The 20,079-nt window shown below is 40.6% G+C and overlaps 1 protein-coding gene across 1 annotated transcript in view; it reads left to right on the forward strand.

Annotated features, from left to right (window-relative positions):
- Positions 1-20,079, forward strand: part of HMGXB3 (HMG-box containing 3) — a 68,674-nt gene that overhangs the window by 22,128 nt on the left and 26,467 nt on the right. The window contains exons 7-11 of the mRNA XM_053565971.1: positions 9,559-9,968; positions 12,880-13,055; positions 13,193-13,290; positions 17,554-17,652; positions 19,413-19,562. Of these exons, the coding sequence (XP_053421946.1) occupies positions 9,559-9,968; positions 12,880-13,055; positions 13,193-13,290; positions 17,554-17,652; positions 19,413-19,562 (933 nt within the window). The remainder of the gene's footprint in view (positions 1-9,558; positions 9,969-12,879; positions 13,056-13,192; positions 13,291-17,553; positions 17,653-19,412; positions 19,563-20,079) is intronic.

The following is a 20,079-nucleotide window of genomic DNA, read 5'->3' on the forward strand; positions in this document are numbered from 1 at the left end:
TTGCCTGATTGCAATGGCTAAGACTTCCATTACTATGTTGAATAGCAGTGGAGATAGTGGGCATCCTTGCCTAGTTCCTGATCTGAGTGGAAATGTTTTCAGTTTTACTCCATTCAATATCATATTGTCTGTGGGTTTGCTGTAGATGGCCTCTATCAGTTTAAGTAATGTCCCTTCTATGCCTATTTGCTTAAGTGTTGTGATCATGAAAGGATGCTGGATATTATCAACAGCTTTTTCTGCATCAATTGAGAGAATCATATGGTCTTTGTTTTTTATTTTATTGATGTGATGTATTATATTTATAGATTTGCATATGTTGAACCTACCTGAGACCCTGGAATAAAACCAACTTAATCATGGTGTATAATTTTTCTGATGTGGTGTTGAATTCTGTTTGCTAAGATCTTAATAAATATTTTTGCATCAGTATTCATTAATGATATTGGTCTATAATTTTCTTTCTTTGTTGGATCCTTTCCTGCTTTGGGGATCAGGGTAATATTTGCTTCATAGAATGCGTTGGGAAGTTTTCCTTCTTTTTCTATGCTTTGGAAAAGGTTGTATAATATAGGTACTAGTTCCTCTTTAAAGGTTTGATAGCATTCGGATGTGAAGGCATCTGCTCCTGGACTTTTCTTTTTTGGGAAATTTTATATTGTTGATGGTATTTTAGTGATTGATGTAGGTCTGTTCAAAATTGCTAATTCTCTCTGGTTGAGTGTAGGAAGGTGATGTGCTTCGAGATATTGGTCCATTTCCTTCAGATTTTCATATTTATGGCAATAGAGTTTTTTATAGTAATTATTGAGGATTTTTTTGAATTTCTGTGGTGTCTGTTGTTATTTCTCCTTTATCGTTTCTGATAGATGATTAATAGAGATTTTACTTTTCTGTTTCTTGTTAGGTTGGCCAAAGATTTATTAATTTTATTGATCTTTTCAAAAGAACACCTTTTGGTTTTATTGATCTTCTGAATTCTTTTGTTTTCAATTTCATTTAACTCTGTCCTACTTTTGGTTATTTCTTTTCTTCTGCTGGGTTTGAGGTTGGAATGTTCTTCCTTTTCCAGTTGCTTGAGATCTGTTAAGTTATTGACTTCTCTGTTTTCTTGATGAAGGCTTCCAGTGCTATAAATTTCCCTGTTAGCTGTGCCTTTGCAGTATCCCACACATTTTGATAATTTGTGTCTTCATCTTTTTGTTCCAAAAATTTGGTGATTTCCTTCTTAATCTCGTCTTTGATCCAGCTATCATTCAGCCTAAGATTATTTTGTTTCCATGACGTAGTTTGAGTATAAAGATTCCATGACGTAGTTTGAGTATAAACTGTTGCTATTGAGTTCAACTTTTATTCCAGGGTGGCTTGAGAAGATACAAGGAATCATTTCTATTCTTTTAAATTTGCCAGGGTTAGACTTTTGTCCTAGGATATGATCAGTTTTGGGGGATGATTCGTGGGCTGCTGGGAAGAATGTATATTCAGTTTTATTAGGATGAAATGTACTATAGAGGTCCGTTAAGTCCATTTGCTCTAGGATCAGGTTTATTTCTAATTATTTCTTTGTTTAGTTTTTCTTGGAGGATCTATTCAGAACGGTCAAAGGGGTGTTAAAATCTCCAATTATTATATTATAGTGCAGGAAGATATCAAGGTATTGTATCCATTAGGGATTTACTTTATAAATTGAGCATTCTGGTGGGGTGCATAAATGTTGATTATCGACATGTTGGGTGTTTCCTTGACAAATATGTAGTGACCATCTTTATCTTTATCTTTGTTGTTTTAAAGCCAATTGTATCCGCAAATAAAATTGCAACCCCTGCTTTTTTCTGATTTCCATTTGCCTGTATTACAGATGTCCATCACTTCACCCTGGGTCTATTTTTATCCTTTAAGGTAAGATGAGATTCTTGAATGCAGCAGATATGTGGTCTGCGTTTATGTATCCAGTCAGCCAACCTGAGCCTCTTTAGAGGACAATTTAAACCATTCACATTAATTGAGAGACTTAATTAAGCCTGGTAGTGTTTTGGGTGTCTTTTTTTTTTGGATGTCTAGTGGACATTTTTAATCTTTTCGCCACTGTAGAAGTTGAGTTTTATTCAAAAATTTATGAGTGAGTTTACTTTGGTGGTAGGGCATTATGCTGGTCATTGTGGAGGATGGGTCTCAGAATATCCTGGAGAGCTGGTTTAGTTATGGAAAATTACTTCAACATGTGTATGTCATTAAAGTATTTGATTTCTCCATCACAAATGAAATTCAGTTTAGCTGGACACAGGATCCTGGGCTGAAGGTTGTTTTGTTTTAAGAGATTGATGGTCAACCACCATCCTCTTCTGGCTTGAAACGTTCGGCTGAGAGATCTGCAGCCATTCTGATATTTCTCCCTTTGTAGGTAATGCCTTTCTTACATCTGGCTGCTTGTAGAATTTTCTCCTTCATCTTAACTTTGACGAAGTTAATTACAATGTGTCTAGGAGATGCTTTATTTGGATTGAGTCTTGCTCGGGTTCTGAAACTGTCTACTATCTGAATTTCTGTATCTCTTGCAATGCTTGGGAAATTCTCCGTAATCTCTTGGAGTAGAGCATCTGGACCGTTAAGAGCATTAGGACCATCCTCCTCTTCTTTGGGAATTTGTAAGATGAAGTTTGATCTTTTGAAGTGATTCCACAACTCTCTCGGGGAATGATCAGTTTTTGCTCCCCATTTGTCTGCCTCTTTGAGTGTTTGGGAACATTCAAAAGCTTTGTCTTTAATTTCAGAGATCCTTTCTTCTGCCTGGTCGGCTTTATTACTGAAGGATTCTACTGTATTTCAGAACTCCTCGAATAATTTTTCATTTCCTTGAGCTCTGCTATCTCTTTTGTCATTGTGTTCATATCTTTGGTGACTTTGTCTTTGAATTCATTACTTTCTTGAGACAACTTGAGAACTACTCTTTGGATTTCAATTTCTAACTTTTTCATTCTATTCATCTTATTTGCCATCCATATTCTGGATTCAGTTTCTGACATTTCCGCCATTGTCTATGCATGGCATCTTCAGTTGTTTCTCCTTTGTCTTTCCTTGCGGGGATGGGTTTGATCTGCTCTGGTTATTCATGTTGCCAGAGTTCTTCTGTTGTTTCCTCACCATGTTTATTTTCTACCATTTGGTTATTAGAACTGGTAGGGTGAGATTGAATTGGGTTTCCCGGTAGTAGAGGTAATCAGCCCCTAACCAAAGCACTAGCCTTTGTAATTTGCAGCTAATCCCCTACAACCTTACAAAGGCCCCTTTCAGAGTTTTGGCTGGAGCGTCTGAGGACCTATTTGGTGAGATAGTGCAATCTGGCTGTGTTTTGCAATCAGCCAACCTCTATCCTCTCCGAAGAAGCCACAGTATTAGGTTTAAATCTCGGCTGTGGATAGATACAGACAGTTGCGGTGCCCCACCCCAACCCTTCAGTTCTTTTCTGCTACGAAACTTCGAAGGTCAACCTCAGAGTGTCCCCAGGTGGACTGTCCCAGACATGAGTTCCAATCACATTGTATCTGGCAGTACAAACCCTGGTCAATAGAGAGGGATTCACGGGTCTCCAACAGCACAATTGAAGCCAGGGGTCCACACTCCCACTCTCCAGACTCAGCCCACACTGGTGTTCACTTCTCTACTCGCTGGCCCAGTTGGAGTCAAGGGACCATGCCCCACCTGCAGGTCTCACTGCATACCTGGAGACTTGCCAGCTCTGTCAGAGTCAGGATCACACCCTTCCCCTCAGGTCTAGGTCCACACTTGTGGCAAATGGCAAGGCTCTGCTCACTGGCCCAGCTGGGGCTGGGGACCAGTCCTGTCCACTGAACTCAGTCCAAACAAGGCAACCACTCTCCCGCTTGTGGGTACCATCAGAGCTGGGGGTTCTGCACCCCCTTCCACCAGACATAACCCAAATCAAGGGTCAACACACCATTGGCAGGGCAAAGTCATAACTAGGGGACTGCTCCTCCCGCTGAGTGTCCCTTTCTTCCCTCACCCTCTTTCTTCCCCAGTAGACAGATTCTATCCTGATGTTTGGTGGCCCACACTATGCCTAGATCTCTCAGGAAAAGACCAATCACTCTGTTCTGCAGGGGGAAGAACTTCAGACTGCCATATGAGTAGGGAAGGGTGGACTAGGAGTTTGGAATTGTGGGGGAAAATATTTGTTCAATTTTATGCTTGGCAGGGTGATGTCTAGGTTCATAAGTGGGACATCCCTGGAGAAAGAGACTCGGTGTTTAGAGGCTCTCTCCAGTGAGGTAAAATGAGAGGTCTTTTGTTGCCTGCTCGTTCACAGAGAGCCTGCGGTGGGCCTCCTGCGTAGGGGAGGGGTCTCCTGTCCTCTAGTCAATAGGCTTTGTACCTGAAATTTGTTTTCTTGAATGCTCTTCCTTGGAGTCACAGCTTTCAGAACTTCTTTCTTGGCTTAGCACCCCACCTTTAGCTTCAGAGTCCAATTCTGTCCCTCTGGTTTTTCTCCCGCTGGTCAGGAGCCTCTGCCGAGGGTTGCTACTAGTTGGCCATCTTCCCAGAATAACAGGTGACTTTTAAAAAGTTACTATAGTTATTTTTACTTTCTCACTATAAAAGCAAATTATTTTCATTGTAAACAGTTTATTTCAGAAAAAGGGATGAATGGCCAGGTGTGGTGGCTCATGTCTGTAATCCTAGCACTCCGGGAGGCTGAGGTGGGTAGATTGCCTGTGCTCACAAGTTCGAGATCAGCCTGAGCCAGAGTGAGACCCCCGTCTCTAAAACAAAGAAGATAGCTGGGTGTTGTGGCAGGCATCTATAGTCCTAGCTTCTTGGGAGGCCGAGGCAAGAGAATTGCTTAAGCCAAAGAGCTTGAAGTTGCTGTGAGCTATGATGCCACAGTACTCTACCAAGGGTGACAAAGTAAGACTCTTGTTTCAAAAAAAAGAAGAGAAGAATAAAATATTATCAATCATCATATACCATCCAAAGAGAAGCCATTATTTATTTACATTTTAATGTATTCTAGTCTTTTTCTGTGAATAAAATAAGTTGATTTATTTTGTTATTTTTCCATTTAACATGTCATAAAATGTTCTTCAAAAATAGTATCCTTCAGAATTCCCATGTTTACTTATTTCCTCCCTCTCTTTGTCCTCATAGACAAACAAGTTATTTTATGTCTGGTATGAGTACATAACCATGATTCAGGGCTCATTGTAGATGTTATTCCATGAAACATCCTTAGGTTTTCTTAGGGAAGAATGAATGACTTTATATATGCCTTTAACACTTTGATTCAACAGTCATCGTCATGTAACAGTGTTTTTGTTTATGTCATGTTAAGAAGTCCTTAATGACGTTTGTATCCCCCACAGCCTTTGCCCATAGAACATCTCAATAGATAAATAAATGGACTTCACAGCTATGTTCCTCTGAAGTTCAGTTCAATACATGCTATCACCTGTTGTATGCTTGGCACTGACCAGATAAAACATATGCTTGCCACATGAATTTTTAGTGCTGAAGTTAGTGGAAGCTAGTAAATTCTCAGTTAATGCAGAGAGGAGAGATGTTGTTTATAAGAATTAGAATAGACAGGGAAGGTTTTATAGAGGAGATGGTTTTGAGGAGTCAATAAAGTTAGGATAGGTAGAAAAGGAAAGAGCATTATTTTACTGAAAATTGCTTAGGGTAGGATTGCTGTTGTCATACATGTATGTTTTACTCTGCATGATCCAAACATATTTGTGTAGAGCAGCGGTTCTCAGCCTGTGGGTCACGACCCACAGGAACTGTATTAAAGGCTCGCAGCATTAGGAAGGTTGAGAACCACTGGTATAGAGAAAACATGTATAGCAGCATACTTTCTAAAGTTCCTCTGGGACAATTCCCATGGTATATCTCTTTGAGAAATAGTGAGATGGTGACTTTTACCCTCTGGATGAATGTTTTGGCCTCTGGGTAAGGTTCGAGAAGCACTAGTTCCAGGAGGCAGGATAGGATAATAATAAAGATTTTAATTTTGGAGTCAGCTTCCTCAGTTCCAGTGCCCACTTCCCACATTTTTAACTACAGCCTCAGGCAAGTCATTTTATAATCTCTATTCCTTGATTTAGATTTTCTCTCATCTGTTAATGAAGTTAATAATAGTGTCTACCTCATTAGGGTTGTTAGAGGAGTCAAATAAGATGATCCATGTAGAGTTATTGGTACAGGCTATGGCACATAGTAAATCCTCAATGAATGTTCCCTGCTATGTACATCGCCATAATTGACAGCAATATAATTATTATCTCTACCACTGTTCTTCACGTTATCACTGCTAGGGTCAGGAAGGACCGAGCACTGGTGTCTCTCAAGTTTTTTGTTGTTCCTGTGTGTATAGCACACACAGCAACCTCGATAAAGACTGTGTGTGTGACAGAGTCTTACTGCTCAGCCTTTCAGGAAGTTTTTTGAGTTCCTTGTGCCCATCTTCTCTGATGTGCATCTATGATGCCATTAATTTATTCCCACTCCAATTACTTCCCTAAAATACACTTCAGCTACTGTAGGGAGATCGCATTGGATAGTAGAATACTCATGGACCCTGTCACCAGTGCCAAGCAGGTATATCAAATGACCTTATTTCCTATGCTTGCTCATGGAAGGGTATAGGTGATCATGGTGGGCTTGTCTTTCTTTGAGGCTCTGTTTTTCCTTTGGCTTCCTTTTATATTTCTTATATGTGTGGTTTTTTTCCCTCCTTTGATTGAAGTAACTTTTGAGTTCTCTTACTAAAATCAAGCTCTTGGCCTGAAAAGAATTTTTTTCTTAACTACTTGTCCCCCACCTTGACTTACTAAGTCTGAATTTTCTTTCCTAATTTTTTTTGCAAGAATTACCGTGTGAAAAGTAGATACTATGATTTCTAAATGTCACAGGAACAGATAGAATGAGTGTGAGAAAACAGGTAACATTTTAGCATCAGTGCACTTAGAATGTTAACAATAAAAGTGACTTTGGTTATCAGCTATGTTATCTCTGAGGAAAAATAAAGAGAAGTGTCTTGCTAAGTTCAGTGAGCTATAAGGTGGGACATGGTGGCTCACACCTGTAATCCCAGCACTCTGAGAGGCCAAGGCAGGTGGACCGCTTGAGCTTAGAAATTCGAGATCAATCTGAGCAAGAGCAAGACCCCATCTGTACTGAAAAAATAGAAAAACTAGTGGGTGTTGTGGTAAGTACCTGTAGTCCTGCTACTAGGAAGGTTGAGGCAAAAGGATCATTTGAGCCCAATAGTTTGAGGCTGCTGTGAGCTATGATGCCAAGGCACTTTACTGAGGGTGACGGAGTGAAACTGTCTCAAAAAAAAATCCATAAATTCAACCAACTATGCTATTTTAGCACCTCTTACACTACACCATACTTCTTGGGCATTGCTATGCTGGTTAGCTGAAGAATCTAAGATTTCTTGAGTTCTGATTTTGAGGCAGCAAATATTAAGTTGTTTCTAAAGGCTCCAAATGTGTTTGTGCCAGTCAGGAAATGACTCGGTTTTTCATGTATTGTTCAGAGTTCACACTGGCTAAAATTAGCTAAAATGCATGGTATAGTTCCCAATGAATTGAATAGAACAAAAGAAAGTGTATAGGGTTGTTTTCGCTCAAGGCTTCATTCTTATGGGTTTGCTGATGGCCTTAATTGAGGTATCTTAGAGCAGGCAACTAGTTTATTTTTCATCTTGAAAGAAAGTAATAGCTACAATGAGTGGGCTAAGTTAAATGTGAGATCACCTGGTAGAGTTTTTTACTCAGGGTGAGTTACCCAATCTTATGCAGTGATTTTTTTTGAGACAGTCTCACTGTGTCTCCCTTGGTAGAGTTCTGTGGTGTCACAGCTCACAGCAACCTCAAACTCTTGGGCTTAAGCAATTCTCTTGCCTCAGCCTCCCAAGTAGCCGGGACTAAAGGCACCCGCCACAACGCCCAGCTATTTTTTGGTTGCAGTTGTCATTGTTGTTTAGCAGGCCCAGGCTGGGCTTAAACCTGCCACCTTCGGTGTATGTGGCTGGCCCCCTACTCACTAAGCTACAAGCGCCGAGCCTCTGTAGTGATTTTTGTCTAAAATAGGCACTGCTTTGCTTAAAGATCTCATCTCAAGGAATAAGTTTAGTCTTCTGAATTTTCCCTCTCCAATAGTAGGTAAGTTCTATGCAGTTTTCTTAGAATTTTTCTCCATGCTTACTTGTTCTAAAGGGGTATTGTATGTTAGAATCTGAAAATACTTTTTTTTTTTTTTTTTTTGGAGACAGAATCTTACTCTATTTGTAGTGGAGATGGGACCTTGCTCTTGCTCAGGCTTGTTTCAAGCTCCTGAGCTCAAGCAGTCTATCCATCTTAGTCTTCCAGAGGGCTGGGATTACAAGCACGAGACACTATGCTTGCCCAGAATCTGGGAATACTTTACTAGCAATCTCTGAGAGGTTGTCTGTTATTGGTTCTTAACTAGGGGAAGTATACCACCCAGATGGCTTTGGAAATGGGGGGTTTTGCATTTTGACTGAGAGATAATAGTGAAGTTTAAATAACATTAGCTTCTTCAGTGTACAGGGAATACCCTGTCCAGGAAAGAAATGGGCTGCCCAAAGTACTTCCTTGCTTCTATTGACAACTATTGCGAAATCAGTGGAAGCTAAGACCACATAACTGAGAGTACAGATAAGCCTAGACAGAACCGGCTTTTATAATTATGTGTCTTAATTTATAGTGCCTTTCACAGTCCACATGGAAGGAGAAAAACCTTTTGAAACCTATTTTAGAGACAACCACTGCTTAAACAATTTTTTCAAGTGTGTGTGAATGTGTATACACAAATACTATATTTCCCCAGCAGTGCTGTTTAAATAAAAGCTAAGATACCAAGGACTTCTAAAAAATAGACCTTAGATAGAAGCTGTTACTTTTAGTGAGTTTGAATATTTTTGAACACATAATTAATATGTATTAGTTAATTTGACCCAGGGCAAAGTATGTGGCATATGTGTAAGTCATTCTTAAGACTCACCTAAAGGAATCTGGGAGAAAAGATAGGGTTTTTCCCACAGGAATTAGGAAGCAATCTATTCATGTGAGATTATGACCATGTTGGGATTAACTGAATCTCATAAAAGGACCATGAAGGTTAATATTTTAGGATTGTTAGTCCGTACATGGCAGTATTTCAGCTTCTTTCTATATACAGAGAAGTAGACTTTTGAATAACCAATCAAAAATCAAACTGAAAAATACCAACATTTGTTTAAAACCTGAAGAGGCCTATTAATAAGGAATTTGTTAGGAGGACAACAGCTTTATCCTAATCCATGCATGTGATACTGTAGTGAAAGGAACCTGGAGTCAGAAGACTTAGAGTCAGGCTGATTTTATATTTAAGAACTTAAGTTAGCTTCTTTCTCAGACCTCATTTTCCTTATCTGTTGATCATATGTTAATAAGATGATCAAATGAATGAATGTTTTTGAATGTTGTCAACTGCAGAATGCCTTATGCATGCAGAGTATTATTATTTTTCTAGGAGAAGCCTGCCAAAGTTAAAGTAGAATTGGCTCCTGGTGTCTCTTCCAAAGGCTCTGTGGTTAAAAGAAGTCAACAGCCCGTCACCACTGAGCAAAATTCCTCCAAGGAAAATACCTCCAAACTGACTCTGGAGAATTCAGAAGCTGTAAGCCAGCTCCTAAGTGTAGCTCCTCCAAGAGAAGTGAGTAAGGAGATGGAGTGGGAAGAAGTGATCATCTCTGACGCTCATATTTTGGTCAAGGAAGCTCCTGAGAACTGTGGCACAACAGTCACTAAGATGCCAGTTGTGAAAAGCGTGCAGCCCACCCTGGGGACAACTGAGAATGATTGTCCTGGAGCAGACATACTACCACCAACTGAGAGAACTAGCATCTCCATTTCACTCCCTCCTCCTAAAAAAACTGCAGGGTAAGTCAATGTATTTGTATATTATGGGGCTGGATTTAGGATAGCAGCTTTGGAAATGCTTGTTTTGTCCCATATTCCTTACAGCTTGCCCAAGAGAGGCAGCAGAGCCCAGCTAGTGGCTCCTATTTTAGAGATACAGAACCAAGGCCTAGAGATACGTAATGATTTGCCTTTTCCTGTAGAATCTGCTGTCCCTGCGCCACTGTCAGATTACTTGTCTTTTGTCAATCTCCCTAAAGCAGTTGTTGTAGTCTTACTGGTACGGGCTGTGGGCAGTGTTATAACTATGATTTGCCAAGCCTGGATACTGGATTTAAAAAGAGAAACCTTATTAAAGCACCCTATGGAAAGATTCTGGCCTGGTTGCTGGGTGCAGTGCCTCACACCTTGGATTACAAGTGTAATCCTTGTATTCGGGGAGGCCAAGGTGGGAGGATTCCTTGTGCTCAGGAGTTTGAGGCCAGCCTGAGCAAAATCAAGACACTGTCTTTACTAAAAATAGAAAAATTAGTTGGGAGTTGTGGTGAGTGCCTATAGTTGTAGCTACTCAGGAGGCTAAGACAGAAGGATCCCTTGAACCCGGGGAGGTTGCTGTGACTGGGTTGTCACCAGGGCACTCTAGCCTGGGAGACAGAATGAGACTCTGTCTTCAAAAAAAAAAAAAGAGTGGCCTAGTTGTCAGAGAACTTAGTTTGGGTTGTGACTATCCTTGGCTTTGGTTTGACCTTGGGCATATAGTGAATTCATATCCCTTGACTTCATTTCTCTCCTGAAACATCTTGAGTTGAGTATTAAAAAATCTTATCCTTACAGGTTGGATGTGCAGACTTAAAAAGCATATGTAAAGCATGTAACCCAGTGCTTTGCCAATAGGAGAAAGTCAGCACATTTGGATTATTTTTGCCTCCTTAAAAGATGAATAGCCCTTCCCAAGGTGATTGTGTCCTTGTAACAGAAGGCCCTTATTTGTTTGTATCAGTGGTTCTCAATTGGGAACAATTTGCACCAGGGAACAGTTTGACAATGTTTAGAGACATTTTTGGGTGTCCCCCCAGGGGAGGGGTATACTACTGGCATCTAGAGGATGGAGAGCTAGAGGGGTGTTAAACATCCCATACAGGAATCACTTCACAACAAGGAATTATCTGGCCCAGAATATTAGTATGAGTTGAGTATCTCTAATCTAAAAATCTGAAATCTGAAATGCACCAACACATTGCTGAAAGGAAATACATTTGGAAGATTTTGGATTTGGGGGTTAGAGATGATCATTTCGTAAGTATTCAGATTCCAAAATAAAAAAAAAAAAAGTCTGAAATCCAAAACACTCTGGTCCCAAGCATTTTAGATAAGGGATACTCAACCTTTAGTACCAAGATTTAGAATTTCTGGTTTGTATTATTATGATTTAAAAATTGTTATTTTTGAATAAGAAATGTATTCACATGGTTGAAACTCAAAACCGATGAGGAATATATATGTAAAAATCTCCTTTTTGTCCCCTCCTTCAGTCATCCAATTCCATTTCCCAGATTTAGTCAATATTCCCAAATTTCTGTGTTTCTTGAAATAATTTTAAGCATATACAAATGAATGTGCATGTTTTTTCCACCTTTTTTTTTTTTTGAGACAGAGCCTCAAGCTGTCACCCTGCACAGAGTGCTATGACATCACAGTTCACAGCGACCTCCAACTCTTGGGCTTAAGTGATTCTCTTGCCTCAGCTTCCCAAGTAGCAGGGACTATAGGCGCCAACCACAACGCTCGGCTATTTTTTGGTTGTAGTTGTTGTTTGGCAGGCCCGGGCTGGATTCCAACCCGCCAGCTCTGGTGTATATGGCTAGCGCATTAGCCACTTGAGCTACAGGCGCTGAGCCTTTTCCCACTTTTTAAATACAAATGGTAGCGCAACATACATACTTGTACATTTTGCTTTTTAAAAAATTAACAAGTGGCTCACATCTGTAATCCTAGCACTCTGGGAGGCCAAGGCACATGGATAGCTTGAGCTCAGGAGTGCAAGACCAACTTGAGCAAAAGTGAGATCCTGTCTCTACTAAAAATAGAAAAACTGGGGCAGGAGGATCGCAGGAGCCCAAGAGTTGGAGGTTGCTGTGAACTATGACATCATGGCACTCTACCCAGGGTGACAGCTCGAGACTCTGTCTCAAAAAAAAAAAAAAAAAAAAAAAAAAGGCCTGGTGCCTGTTGCTCAGTGGTTAGGGTACTGGCCACATGCTCCTAGGCTGGTGGGTTTGAACCTGGCCCGGGCCTTAAGCCCAAGAGTTTGAGGTTGCTGTGAGCTATGATGCCATGGCATTCTACTGAGGGTGACAAAGTGAAACTCTGTCTCAATTAAAAAACAAATAATAAAAAAATTAAAAATTAACAATATACTTTGGAAAGGGTTTTATATCCTTAAAGGATGAAGCTGTGTACCTTAGACCTTTTGTTTGGGACACATGAATCAGTTTACCAAATGTTTATTGAGGCCTTCTGTGTTGTAGGCCCTGTGCTCAATGAGGTTTCTACAATGAAGAAAACATGGACTTTGTTCTCCAGGGTCTCTAAGCTGCCCTCATATGGGAAGCCAATACACTTGAAGTGCTTGCTGTAATTAGAGACATATTAGATGTTACAACTATTGTAGCTATCGTTTTTATAACTACACACCGTAGGCACTGTTTTACACTTTTGTATCTTTGTAATGAACTCGTTTTACATATTAGAACTTGAGGTTAACAGTGTCCAGTGCCACATAGCTATTTAATAATTGAATTTGAGCTCAGTCTGTCTGAAGCTTGATGGTTTAACCATTTTACTCTTTTCTATTAAAGTGCTATTTGGAGATTGTGCTTTGGTCTTCTTCCTTGGTCCAGAATTTTGAGATTTTCCTTCTTATTTTTTTCAGAGTTGACCTGCTCACCTCTGGGCCCAGAGCTTCAGAGATTAAAGGCAGAGCACGGGGCAAGCCCTCATTACTGGCTGCAGCAAGACCCATGAGAGCAATTCTGCCAGCTCCAGTTAATGTGGGGAGAGGCAACGCCATGGGACTGCCCAGGGCTAGGCAGGCCTTTTCCCTGAATGGTAAGGGCTGGGATAGACCTGGGAGGAGGGGCTGTCTGCTGGGTTGGGGGTAGGAATAGGGATTGAGAATGGAAATGAGAGACTTGGGGAGACTCCCAATGCACTTAAATCACAAGTTTGGCTGCTGGTTCTCTTAGATAAGACTCCCTCTCTGAGGACTTGTGGCCTAAAGCCAAGCACGCTGAAGCAGCTGGGCCAGCCTATTCAGCAGCCATCTAGCACTGGAGAGGTAAAGGTAAGACCGAGAAGGGGAGCTGTTGGGAGATCTGGCTGTTTTGTTTTCCTTTTTTTTTTTTTTAGAGATAGTCTCACTTTGTCACCCTTGGTAGAGTGCTATGCTGTCACAGCTCACAGCAACCTCCAGCTTTTGGGCTTAGGCAAATTACTTGCCTCAGCCTCCCAAGTAGCTGGGACTACAGGCGCCTGCGACAACGCCTGGCTATTTTTTTGTTGCAGTTTAGCCAGGGCCAGGTTTGAACCCACCACTCTTGGTATATGGGGCTGGCACCCTACTCACTTGAGTCACAGGCACTGCCCGAGATCTGGCTGTTTTCATTTAATACATAAAGCCATAGGCAAACTCCTATTGGCAGACCCCATTTCTTACACTCTGAGAGTTATTTTTTTTTCGAGACAGAGTCTCACTATGTTGCCCTTGGTAGAGTGCCGTGGCATCACAACTCACAGCAACCTCCAATTCTTGGGTGTAAGTGATTCTCTTGCCTCAGCCTCCCAAGTAGCTGGGACTACAGGTGCCTGCCACAATGCCTGGCTTTTTTTTTTTTTTTTTTTTGTGGTTGTTACTGTTTAGCTGGCCCAAGCTGGGTTCAAACCTGCCAGCCTTGGTGTATGTGGCCAGTGCCGTAACCACTGTGCTACGGGCACCGAGCCTTTTTTATGTTCATTTGTTTTTTGTTTTGAGACAGAGACTCCGTTGCCCTGGTTAGAGATGAAAAATTGTTTAAAGTAATTTCTTTTTAGAAAATGAATGCATATTTTTAAACTTTTTATTTAGAAATAACCTAGAAAAAAGTTACAAAAATAATAGTACAAAGATCACCCATATGCTTTTTTAACCAAGATTCATCTATTGTTAGCCCATTTTGCTTTATGATTTGTGTTCATGCTCCCCCTCCGTTATAAGTGTATGTATATATACAAAATACACGTAATTTAAGGGTAAGTCACGTGGTCTTTTACTCCTTAGTTTGTGTTTGTGTACTTTCTGAGAATAGAGGTGTTCCTTTACTTAAACATCTATGTCCACCTTTGATCTTCCATTTGCATTCCAGTTTTATGAGTTTTACCCAGTTATGTTCTTTACATAGCATTTTCCCCTTCCAGTATAAGGTCCAGTCCAGGAGCAGATACTGTGTTTAGTTGCCATGTCTCTGTAGCCTCTTTTTAAAAAATGAATATGCAATTGTTGTAGAAAATACAGAAAATTTAGGTAAAGGAGAAAGAAAACAAGTCCCTTGTGATCCTGCCACCCAGAACTAACATTGACAATCTGGCATGTAGTCTTTTTAGCTTGCAGATCTTTTTCTGAATTTGTGTTTACTGTTTTTTTCTCACTGTGTCACCCTTGGTAGAGTGCTGTGGCATCATAGCTTATAGCAACCTCAAACTCTTGGGCTTAAGTGATTCTCTTGCCTCAGCCTCCCAAGAAGTTGGGACTACAGGCGCCTGCCACAATGCCCGGCTATTTTTTGGTTGCAGTTGTCATTGTTTGGCAGGCCTGGGCTGAGTTCGAACCCGCCAGCCCTGGCATATGTGACTGGTGCCCCAGCCCTGAGCTACAAGCACCACGCCTGTGTTTACTTATTAATATAATTTTTTATTTTTATTTTGTTGAGACAGTCTCACTATGTTGCCCTTGGTAGAGTGATGTGGCATCATAGCTCACAGCAACCTCAAACCCTTGGGCTTAAGTGATTCTCTTGCTTCAGTCTCCCAAGTAGCTGGCACCCACCAGCTATTTTTTGGTTGCAGTCATTGTTTGGCAGGCCCGGGCTGGATACGAACCCACCAGGTCCAGTGTATGTGGCTGGTGCCCTAGCTGCTGCGCCACAGGCGCCAAGCCTTAATACAATTTTTTAAACTAAAAATGTGGTTCTTACTCCATATACCAGTTCATGGCCTGTATTTTTCATTTGATTTAACAATATAGCTATTAAATATTTTCCAGGTACTAAAATTCCACGTGTTCAAGCACATTTATTTATAAGATTTTGTTTTAGCTTTCCCGCCATGTGTCCAGGAGTAGTTGTATTAAAATTCCCATGTCAACATTTTCGAACATTTTTGAACATAACCCTCAGTAACAAGCACATTTTTGTATCACAGCCTAGTAAACAATACATATTAAAAATTTAATGGAGTTGTGCCCTTATATGTAGTTACTTTGGTAGTTCCCATTTTCTATTTGCAAAATGCTGATTTCAACCTATTAAACTAATTTCATGATCAGTCTGTTGATGGGAGCCCATAGTTTGAAAACTTTCCTACATGAAACAAGTTGGAATAGGAAAATGGATCTGCTATATCCTTTGCCATGTGTTTTTGTCAGGTAATTTCCTTTCTTTGGCAGTTCTAAATTTGCCCTGCCAAGAATCCAACTGGCTTTTACTTTGAGAGCAGTTTTGTTTGCCACCCAGATGTGGTAGCAGCTTTGGGTGTTACGTGATTCTTTGGTGTAGTCAGCTTCGTTAGTTTTATAGATTTCTAGCCCCTAGATTCCCTTCATGTGCACTCTGTCAGTTGGGTAAACCCCAAGACTTCTCAGTAATATTTTCCTTTTGATTGGTAACATTGGGTGTTTGTTAAAAAGCCATACCTCTTTCGCAAGTATACACGAATTAACAGGTACACGAAATCTTACATTCTGAAACCAACTTAAATTTACTGTTATAGAATAGTTTACATTTATAATGCTTTCTTTCCTTTTTAAATTTTTTAAAATTTATTTATTTAGACTGTGTGCAGTGGCTCACAGTAAGCCTGTAATTGTAGCACTCTGGGAGGCAGAGGAGGGAGGATTGTTTGAGCTCAAGACCAGCCTGAGCAAGAGCAAGACCCCATCTCTACTTAAAATAGAAAAATTAGCCAGGTGTTGTGAAGGGTGCCTGTAGTCCTAGCCACTCAGGAAGCTGAGGCAGGGGGATTGCTTGAACCCAGGAGTTAGAGGTTGCTGTGAGCTATGATGTCATGGCATTCTAGCCTGAAACAATAGAATAGATTGTCTCAAAGAAATTTTATTCGGGAAATTTAGAGAATGGGTCTTGCTGTTATCTAGGCTAGAGTGCAGTGATGGGATAGTAGATAACTATAATCTTGAACTCCTGGACTCCAGCAAACCCTTTGCCTTAGCCTCCTGTGTAGCTGGGATTATGGGCATGTGCTACCCAGCTAAATTTTTGTTGTATTTTGTAGAGACAGGGTCTTGCTATGTTGCTGAGGCTGGTTTTGGATTCCTGTCCTTAAGCCATCCTCCTGCCTTAGGATTAGAGGCCTGAGCTATCAAGCCTGGCTCTTTTCCCCTCCCCTCCCCTCTTCTTCTTTCTTCTCTTTTGTCTCTTTTCTCCTTTCTTTTTTTCTTCTTGTATCAAACTTTTCATTATCCAGCCTTTCTTTTTCTTTCTTTTTTTTTTTTTTTGGTAAGACAGAATCTTACTCTTTTGCCCGTGCTAGAGTGCAATGGCATCATAACTCACAGCAACTTCAAACACATAGGTTCAAGCAGTCCTCCTGCCTCAGCCTCTTGCATAACTGGGACTACAGGTACCCGCCGCAATGCTCAGCTAATTTTTTTTTTTTTTAATTTGGCTGGGGCTGGGTTTGAACCCGCCACCTCCGGCATATGGGACCGGCGCCCTACCCGCTGAGCCACAGGCGCCGCCCAATTTTTTTGTTTTTAGTGGAGACAGGTCTCATTGAGCTCAGGTTGGCCTCAAACTCCTGAGCTCTAGGGATCCTCCCACCTCAGCCTCCCAGAGTGCTAGGATTATAGGCATAAGCCACTGTGCCTGGCCTCTTCTCTTTCTTTTTTAGTTGTATCAGTAATGTATACATTCCTTATAAAACATTTGAAAATTTTATACATAGTGGTAAAGGGAGAGAAACGACCATGACCCTCCTCACCTTGTGTCATTTCAGTGAATGTTTCAGACTTCTTTCTATGCTAGCATTATTCAATTGTGTATTTGTATGTATAACTTGTGCTTTTATCACTTGATAGTTTTAAATATGATTCATGGCATTTTGAATACACAGTATTAGAAGCTGACAGAAGGGTGTGGTTAAGTCCTGGACTTGACTGACAGTCAGACTTTGGTGGGTTGATGACTGCCAACTGGCAGTCCAGAGGGCTTATTTAGAGCATAGCATTACAGATTGTCAGGACATTCTTTCCTCAAGTTGCATCAGGACACAGGACCTCCAAAGTTTGGCTGACAAATCACTAACTACAAAGAACTAAATAACTTGTTCTGATCCACAGCTACCAAGTGGCCCATCCAACAAGACACCTCAGGTGAAAGTTGTAGAGGTCAAGCCTGACATGTTTCCTCCATATAAGTACAGCTGCACTGTCACACTGGTAAGTGTGCAGCCAGGTGATGGGTTGACAAGGAGGTGGTTTTGATTTTGTGGTTGAGAGTGAGTAGAAGGCTGAGGGGAGACGGGGAGTAGAGGTTGCTGGGTGTGAGAGTTGGGTTAAGTATAGATTGTTGATACTGAAGATCCCATACCTGATATAAAGGATAGCTACTGGGCAAATCTTCTAAGTAGTTTTGATTTTTTTTCTTTTTCTAGATGAGATCTGTAAAGTATAGGCCAGCTAAGATTAGTATATTTTTATTGTGTCAGAAATGAAAATTCAGTCCAGGGTTAGCATTCAACATTTTGAACATTTTGACCCGGAAAATGTATTTCAAGGATAAGTTTAGACAATGTTGCATTTTCTTTCCTAAAACAGAGTCACATTCAGTATTAGTGTTTTATTTCATTTTCTTTTTGTTGTTTGGGGATTTTTGGAGACAGGATCTTGCTGTATTTCTTAGGCTGATCTTGATTTCCTGGGCCCTAGTAATCCTTCTGCATCAGTTTTAACCGAGATTACAGGCATGAGCTATTATGTTAGTAACACTAGTATATTAAATGGTTTGAGAAAGAAGTGCTTTAGCAAAGCAACTTATTTGTTCAGCCTAGCATTTCCCTCAAGGGTTTTCATACCCCCCCTTACTTTTAATATAGCACACATTAATCATCACAATCAATGACTTTGAGAATCACCCTTTTGCAGGGTTAAGCAGCATGGAGCAATGGAATTTAAATGCTAGACAGCAGAAGTCCAAAAGTAGGCTTGTCTTTTCCACCAGCATGCTGTATGCCCCCAGGCAGGGCTCTTTCCTTCTCTGATCTTCTCTTTCATCAGCCATGAAATGTAGCATTGGTTTGGATATTTGGGGGGCTTCTGTCACTCTTAACATCCTCTTTAACTCTGTTGATCTTTAAATTATCAGCCAGCCAAATATGATTCAGCAGCTTCTCTGGCTGATTTGATTAAGATGAACAGATTTTGAGAGAGTAGCTAGATTTTTAAAAAAATTTTATCTCCTAGCAGACAGGTTCAGGAAGGTTCATTTATGCATTCAAAAAGTATTTATAGAGTACCTGTCATGTGCCAGGCTTTGTGTGGGGGATTCAATAGTGAACAAGATAGCATAGTAGGGTAGATTAATAATGCCTAGCCTGGCCTGATCCTTAAAGAGGATGTACCTCTTATCCTGGGGATTTATTTACTCCGGTTTCTTTTTCCAGTGACCTAATTATAATCACTATCTTCTCCATGCCCTACATTCTCTCACTCCACTCTTTTTTGGTTACAGGAGACCACTAGATATACCATATTGTGGGAACTTCCCAGGCCCTCTATCTGGTTGATTAGATAGTAATTTATCATAGGAGCTTAGATGCTAGAGTGTTGACCTTAAATAGTTCAGAAGTCAGTTTTTCTGTAGGCAGGTCTTAAAATCTTTAGTTCACTGTGGTATCTAGCAGCTCCTTATTCAAATAGACCTGCTTTATTTTATCAACTACTTTGCACCCTGAAGGTGTTTGAATTCCTGACCATTAAAGAGTCACTTCTCTTATTTCACAGATAAGGATTTGCTGAGATTATACAGCTTGTATTAAATTGAAAAGGGTTAACTGCAGAAAAGGGATGTTACTTCAAGACTGTTTAGAAATCAGTCTGGTTTGCGATTGCCACTCTCTTTTCTGACTTTTTGGCAGCTGCTCATCTTGGTTCTGGACTCTGTACAGGTGTACAGTTGAACAGTGGTCTTGCTTTTTTAGGATTTGGGCCTGGCTACATCAAGAGGCCGGGGAAAGTGCAAGAATCCCTCTTGTAGCTATGTCTACACCAACCGGCACAAACCTCGGATCTGCCCCAGCTGTGGTTTTAACCTTGCCAAAGACCGAACTGAGAAAACCACGAAGGCTATTGTGAGTTCTTTCTCCAAACACATCCCTCTACCTGGAGCCGGACTACGTTAGTAAACCTGTTTTAGTAAAAATAAAAAGATTTTGAAATATAGGATAATATTTAGACTATCAAAACTGGAACCAGGGGCCAAGTATCTTTCTCTCTCTGGGCCTCTTTGTTGCCCTTGCCAAGGGAGGAGGTTTAACTCTAAGATCCAAGAATTTATAAGGCACAGGCCTTCAGTAGGATTCAAAAAAAAGAGAGAGGGGTGAAAGGGTTATATCCTCTTAGCTCTGAGGCCTGGCTCAGGACCTGTAAATTGATTTATTCTTTGGGTAAATTGATAGACAATGCCAACCCCAAGACTGTGGATTAGATCACTACTCTCAGGTTCCCTGAAAAGCTTTTGGCTAATCACAAAGCATTACTTCTAGCAGTCTTGGTAAACCTGCTCTCTGGAGTTGGACCAAACTACATGGATACGTTCCTTTGGGCTCTTTTTTAAAAATTATTATTAGAACCAGGAAAAAAGGACAT

The sequence above is a fragment of the Nycticebus coucang genome, chromosome 17 (genome assembly GCF_027406575.1).
Source record: "Nycticebus coucang isolate mNycCou1 chromosome 17, mNycCou1.pri, whole genome shotgun sequence".
Lineage (NCBI taxonomy): Eukaryota > Metazoa > Chordata > Mammalia > Primates > Lorisidae > Nycticebus > Nycticebus coucang.